Below are 6,890 nucleotides of genomic sequence, written 5' to 3'. Positions count from 1 at the left end.
TTTATTTTTACTCTGGCTTTTATATGGAAATTCAAATAGAACATCAACATGATATGTATAAAAATTGTTAGATTGATGTAGCCTGCCATGAATAAACAAAGACAGATATTACAGAAGTTTTTAAAAATGGTCATAGTTGCATTTCTACACCAACATTGTATTTTCCTTCTGGGTTCCATGTATTTTACCCATCCTTCCCTCCGTGCTCCATTATTGAGAAAATCCGCTCCATCTTTTCCGTGAAGCCGCTGACCCAGAAGGAGGGCAGGTAAACTGAGTCCTCTCCAGTTCCTACAGGTGGTTGTAGTATTCTCCGGGTTTTGGCACAGACTTCCTTCCCGACTTTTTCCCTTGCTGTGTTTCTTTCTCCTGCAGCTTGCTCTGTGTCTGGTTGAATTTGAATAGACTTTGAGAGGCAACGTCTCCGGTGTACAGCAGCAGGACAAAGTGCCATGCTTTGAAAACAATAAATATGGCGGGACTGAGGGATTCCATAGCCTTGGGAATATTACTTTTTGCCGTAATGTAGTTTTATACATGTATAGCTTTGTTTTGAAGCGGGCTTCTTTTTTCATGTGCAGTTTTCGGTCCCCGCTGAGGTTATTGGTATGATTTAAATATGCCCTTTCATCAGAGGACTATTGAGCCGCGCCGTGTGAGTCGGTTATCGGCGAGGGACGACTGGAAACCGAGGGAAGGAAGCGGGAGACGCAAACTCCGAAGACCTGTTTTATACTCGTCTCTGGATGAGGTTGGCTGTCACACGCTGACCAGCTTAATCCAGCAACTCTCAGACCTTTCCCGGCATGCCAGCGACATCTTCCTGGGCATCGAAATGGAGGCAGGGATGGTGTTCAGAAGGTCCTGCAGGATTCAGGGGCGCCTGCACAATCTGCAGAATGAGGTCCTCAAGTTGGATCCAAAGAAAGTTAAGATCCGTAAGTTCCACACGGGTTGCCTCCTCTTCATTGTAAACGTTACACCAAACACCGGAAAATGCGCGGTGAATTGCAATAGGCTTTATTGTTGTGCTTAAATTGTTGCTGAAAGTTTTGTCGTAGTCATTTGGACAACTGGCAGCTGTCAGACAGGTGTTATATATTCTCTTAGAGTTTAACAGTCTGTTCAAGTCCAAGGTGTCTCACATTTTGACTACTGACACAACCAGGGAGGACTGACCTGTGTCCTCTGGACACATTGCTGTCTTTGTCCCTCTTCAGACTTGTGTTAAGAGAGGGCATGGAGTCCTTTCAAAAGTGATGGATCTCCTCTCGTCTTATTGACCATCTGTTTGTAGAGCTTTATTGGAGAACAAGATCACAGAAAGCCTCGCAGACAACCTTTCGTCTGCTTCTTCACGCAGTTTCAAAAATGTCAACAAAGTTGGTCAGCAGAGGGATAAATGGAAAATCAATTTATTGACTCCAGGGGTTTAATTTGTTTTGCTTGCCATCGTAAAGCTGCTGCTTGTCCCGCACAATGGTTATATATTAACTCGGACACTGACTCATGCTTTGGTGCCTGAATTGTCTGTGGAGTGCCAAAAGTGCCACAGTATATATATATAAAACCCCTATATATTACAATAAAAATGAAAAACCCCAATGTGCATAAATTTATCAGTTAGTTAGACTAGTCATTTCATTATTTGATCAAGATTTCAAGTCGTGTTTTAATTGTGTTGTTTGTCGGCTGATATTTTAAAATACATTTTTAGAAAAATATCTGAAGTTAACATTGAATTCATTGAGTTATGAAATTGCTGGATAATTTTTCACACGCCTGTCTATTAATTTAATAAAATTCTGTGTAAACTCAAAAATAGACTCATGGTGCTAGAATCTCTGTGGAGTGTCAAAAGTGCAAAAATCGTTTTGATTTTTTATTGTAAAATATACGAAAAATACGCAACACATGTGCACACTTGTTTTAAAATTATGTAAAGATTATGCAAAATCATTTTCGTATTTAATTGTTACATGGTTATTGTGCAACAGTGAGCCGTGAGATGTTTTGTGATGGCTTATCAAATGGACTTTTGTATCTAATTGGTTAACAAGCAGAGCGATTCAAGCACAGACCAGTTATATTGATCAGATTAGAGCTATTTAATGCAGGCAACAATCATCAACTAAAAATTTTAATAAAATATAAAATTTGCAAAAAGGACAATTATTTAATTTATTTGTTTTAGATTTTTGATCATTAATGTACATTAAAGTAAACATTTAATAAGTTCTAGCTTATTCATTTGTGTCACTTTCAGCACTCCATAAAAAGAAACATTAGGAAGTTCAGATGTAGATCTGAAGTAAAAGTCACTTTGTGTCTGTGCCTTTAACTTAACCCTTTTTTGTGCTCTAATGTTCATGAACACGTTAATTGTGGAATTATATTACCTCTTGCTTTCCGGGGCGGCTCTTTTGCTCATCTAATTTGCATCTAAAGAATGCTACAAAGTAGCGTTCAGACGTCCAGCCCAGATTCTACTAAGCACCATTGAAAGATGGCGGTTTCGGTGCTGACTCACAGGCTTTTGTTTCCCCTTTTTTCTCCGTCCTTGTGACAGTAGTTGGTTCATCCTGTCTTGGGTCGGACTGTGAGTCACTGTCAGAGAGTCAAAAGTGGTTGTGGGAATTTAAGCTGACCTGACAGATCCCAGACTTGAGTGAGAGTGTTTTATGATGAGCAATGCGTTGGAAGACGCATAAAAACTTGGGAGTGAAGCAGGCGTGTTCAAGGAGTACACTCTTCACAAAACACACACACACACACACAGACACACACACACCATGACTTCTTCGTCTCTAATACCCCTGGTTTCTTCCCATTGAAACTCCTTTATACTTTTTCATTGCAGCTGAAGACGAGGTGAGGGAGAGCAGGCAGGAATGTGGTGTGTTACGTTGCAAGACTCTCACTTGCCAGCTCACACATGGCCCCAAGCGCAGCCCTGAGTGTACAGAAGCTCTGACTTCCAATTTATTACAGCACAGACCTGTCAGCTTTACTTTAAATCTTTCTGCACGTAAAGGAGAAAAACACCACCTGCCTTCTGAAGGGCCTTGCAGCGTTACTCCAGGAAGCCAGTGCTGCATTTGAATATGTCAGATCAGCTGGCGGCACTCTGAATGAAAGTTGCTGTTAGCGTCGTGTGACTTCAGAGAGCAGAGGCAGGTTGTGGTATTGCCAAACTTATGCTGTTACATGTTTTCAAAGCTGGATTTGTAGTTCTTTCTATCTTTAATACTTAATCCTGTGTTGACTTTTGCTGGCCTGCGGTGTTGAATTTGCTGCCTTACATGATGTACCCTTAAAGTTTGCATGTAAATATTTACCATTGACAAGTTCCTCTGGAGGTTCTACCTTAGTTCAGAGGTGGATCATATTACTGGTGAGGGGCCCCTCTATGCTGGAAGACCACTATTGAGTGAAGGGGCGTAGGGCGTGGGGGGGGCAGACATAGTAAATGTGTGTACATCGACTTAAAGTAATCAAGGTTGGACTGAATAGGTCAAACGGGGCATCTACGTTTGTGTATTTTGCTACCATTAATCCATTTGTGCTGAAGCAGAGGCCATCAGGGCAAAGTTCACAGGTCGTCCTGTGGAACGTCAGCAGGGGTGCGGGGGGAACTGACACCTGACACGCACAGAGTGAAGAGTTAAACAAAGCTGAATGGTCCAGCTTGGATTTCTGCTTTGGGCCAAAATAGCCGAGTCATCCGTATTTGGATAAACAGTGTTTCCTGCTGCACCCATATGTGTGAAATGAGGCGACCATTTTGTTCAGGCTAAACAGTAGCTTGAAATCAAATCAGAGGATAGAGGAGATTACTTGAAAGACTTAGTTAAAGTCCAGACAAAAATGAAATTAAGAATCATTGTCTTAAAAAATAAAAAGTCCTCATCAAAGACATGCTTAAAGCTGCAGTTACAGCAAAAGGTGACTCTATGATGTATTAGCTGACAGAAATGAGCATAAATGCCTGCCACACTTTTTATATTTTCACTTGTAAAAATAATTAAAAAGCATGGATATCTCCTCCCACGACGGCACCGACTTTATGACGGTCAATCATGTAACACTTTTTAAAGTCTGTAGTTGTATGACACATTCAAGGAGTTCAAGGGGGTGTGAATACTTCTGCCAGGCACTGTATGTATCAGTGAGCGCTGTTTTTAACTATACGTTTTACTCCCAGTCCTTCGGCCAAATATAGCCCTGTGTTGAACTGGGAGCGTTTTATTTTTAATGAATCTAGGTCAAACTGGTGAAGGTTAATTGGAGTTGGATGAGTCTCGGGGCTTCCCTGTCAGACGTCTTGATGCCCACCAGCTGGACTTTGGAGACACACACATTGACACACACACACACACACACATTGACACACACAATAAAAAGGAGATTTGTTTCCAGCCGACCCACTAACGCCAATAGTCCATCTTGTCTTTCCCTTGCACTCTTCCACACCGAGCATTCCTCCTCTATCCCTCAGATATTTATAGGCGCATGTCTTTGCCCTATCTTTCATCTGCTGTCATGTCGAGGGTGTGTTGCAATGCTAAAGTGTTCCTCTAAGACCCCTTGTGTGTCTGTGGGACCATACACGAGTGTCTGCTGATGGACAGTTGTTACTCGGGGAGGGACTACTCCGGTTGGGTTGCAAAAACTCCCTTGACTGAGATCCAAGTTTGTTTTCCTTCCAAAGCGCTGTCACGCCTGGATAAGCTAATCACCGTTTTGTTTTTATTTCTTTTCCGGTTTGCCACCCAACGATGCTCATGCAAGCCGCATTTATTCCTGCTTCACTTCTCGTTGCTCGCTGTTCCCTCTGTCTCACCCCGGCTCCCCGCCTTTCATTGATGGCAGAGCAGTCACTACGCTGACCGAATCCACAAGTCGGTTCCCACAGAACTCGCTCCAGAGAGAGGAGCCTGGCCTGGTTCTGGAGGTCGACCTGCTCCCAGGGGGAACAAAAGGTTCAGGTCCAGTTGTACGGACGGAGGGGGATCAGGGAGAGGGGAGAAACGTGAGGGGAAATTACTGAGAAAGAGCCGCAGCTTTAGGAGAATTGATAGGGAGCCAATTCTGATGTTGACTCTATGACAGAGTTCCAGCTTTTTCCAGGTACAGAAGTATGGAAAAATAAAAAAAATGAATATGGAAATATGTCAAATCTTTTTTTTTTTGTTCCTTCTATCCTGTCTCCTTTGTGTTCTTTTACCTTTCCCCCCTCCTTTTTCTTTCTTGCTTCTTTCTTTCCTACTATTGTCCTTCTGCCCTCCCTTTTCTTTTATTTGTTGTTTGTGTTCCTTTCCTTTTCTCTGTTTCTTGTTTTTTTCTTTCTTCTTTGTTTGCGTCCTCCCTTATGTCTTTCTTTAATCTCTTTCTCGTGTCCTTCTTTCTTCCATTTACTTGCCAATCATCCTTCCGCTCCTGGGCGCTTTAGGATCTCCGTCCTTCCTTGTGTGATACCGTCATTCCTTCGTTGTACTCCCTTTCTTTCCGTCATCCTGTTATCTTTAGCTTTGTCATTGTTTCCTTCCTCTAATTTTTCCTACTGTACGTTCTTCCTTACACTCTGTGGCTTTTGCAGGTTTCATTTTTACATCCTCAACAATGTAGAAATGCTTGATGAACTTTATGATGAACTTTTAGAGTTCTCGTGTGTGTGTGCGTGCGCGTGTGCGTGCGTGTGTGTGAAGTTCACAGCTGCCCTCTCTCACGCTTCTGTTCAGACCTCCCTGAATTTGGATACAGTCCTGTTCAACGCTCAGAGGAGTCCAGGAATCCTGGCATAACACACTTGTTTGTCATCATCCGTGATGCTCCAACAACAGTGGCCTTGTCTAATTTTATTCAGTAAAAACCTTCCAATAATTTTGTGAGCCCAAGATAAAATGACAGCGCCTGTTCACGCTGACGTGACTGGGTGTAAAACTAGATCTGAGCTGCACTGTAAACTGATTCACTTTGTAAAGCGCATATATATATATATATATTTTTTTTTTTTGTTGTTTTGTTTAATTTTGTTTTATTATAGATATCCACATACGTATGTTCCCACATTTAGAGAAGCCACATGTGGGACTGGTCGGCTAGCTCCTCAGTAGTTGAGGTTGCTGTGGGGTAATAAGCAGCCAATAAGGAGACGGTTTAATCCCCGCTGCGGTGATGGTTTTCAGAGAGAGGACGAACCGAGAGTCCCCTGGGATACTGGATCTCACTTGTTTTGATGTTTTTCTAAAAATCTCAGCTTCATTTTGATGTTTTTCTAAAAATCTCAGCTTCCACATGTTCATCGTTTTCCACACGTTAGATTCTACTGTTTTACTCGCAGTTTACCACACTTCTTTTACAACTGAGAGCCAAGCAGGTTTAAAAAAAAAAAAGATAAGGCTTCACTAAATTTGGAGTCAAACGTCGTCATATCTTCTATAAGTCAAAATAAGATTTTAGTTGGGCTCATCGGCAGATTGTTCTGTCATCACAGTCGTACCAAATGATTGAGGTTTGTTTAATTTTTTCTTTTTTCCTTTTTCACTGCAAAAGGTTTTATTTAGAGTGCAGTTGAAGAGTTCCAGTTTGAGGTCACGCTGCAGATTTTTACACAGCTATTGTTACGGAGGAAAAGTATCAGACACAACCAGATGTTTGGGACGGAACACACTTCCTCGAAAGACAAACGGGAGCAGAGCTGCCAGCAAATCTCTGGTGAAAACTCTTTATGACAGATGAGCCTGGATGATATCCCACCCCCTTCAACTCCCACAGGGCAAATTAAAGGCAAGACATATTGTCCAATGGTGCAGTAAATATAATTCTAAAGAGACGATAGACTCTTTTAAAAAAAAAAAAGAAAAAGTTCAGTTTTTGCATGTCATCTC

At 41.9% G+C, this 6,890-nt stretch overlaps 1 protein-coding gene across 3 annotated transcripts in view; it reads left to right on the top strand.

Moving 5' to 3' along the window:
• The first annotated feature begins 100 nt into the window (after window positions 1–100).
• The window catches only part of nhsl1b (NHS-like 1b), a 96,712-nt gene continuing 89,922 nt past the window's right edge, over window positions 101–6,890 (top strand). For 2 of the 3 annotated variants that reach the window (XM_016671899.1, XM_007552834.2), the window contains exon 1: window positions 101–938. In XM_016671899.1, the coding sequence (XP_016527385.1) occupies window positions 620–938 (319 nt within the window). In that variant the 5' untranslated portion in view covers window positions 101–619. The remainder of the gene's footprint in view (window positions 939–6,890) is intronic. The other variant, XM_007552836.2, reaches the window with a different exon arrangement.

The sequence above is a fragment of the Poecilia formosa genome, unplaced genomic scaffold (assembly GCF_000485575.1).
Source record: "Poecilia formosa unplaced genomic scaffold, Poecilia_formosa-5.1.2 Scaffold53, whole genome shotgun sequence".
In the NCBI taxonomy this organism is placed as follows: domain Eukaryota; kingdom Metazoa; phylum Chordata; class Actinopteri; order Cyprinodontiformes; family Poeciliidae; genus Poecilia; species Poecilia formosa.
Note: the sequence above shows the minus strand (reverse complement) of the source record. Positions and strands in the feature narration are given on the sequence as shown.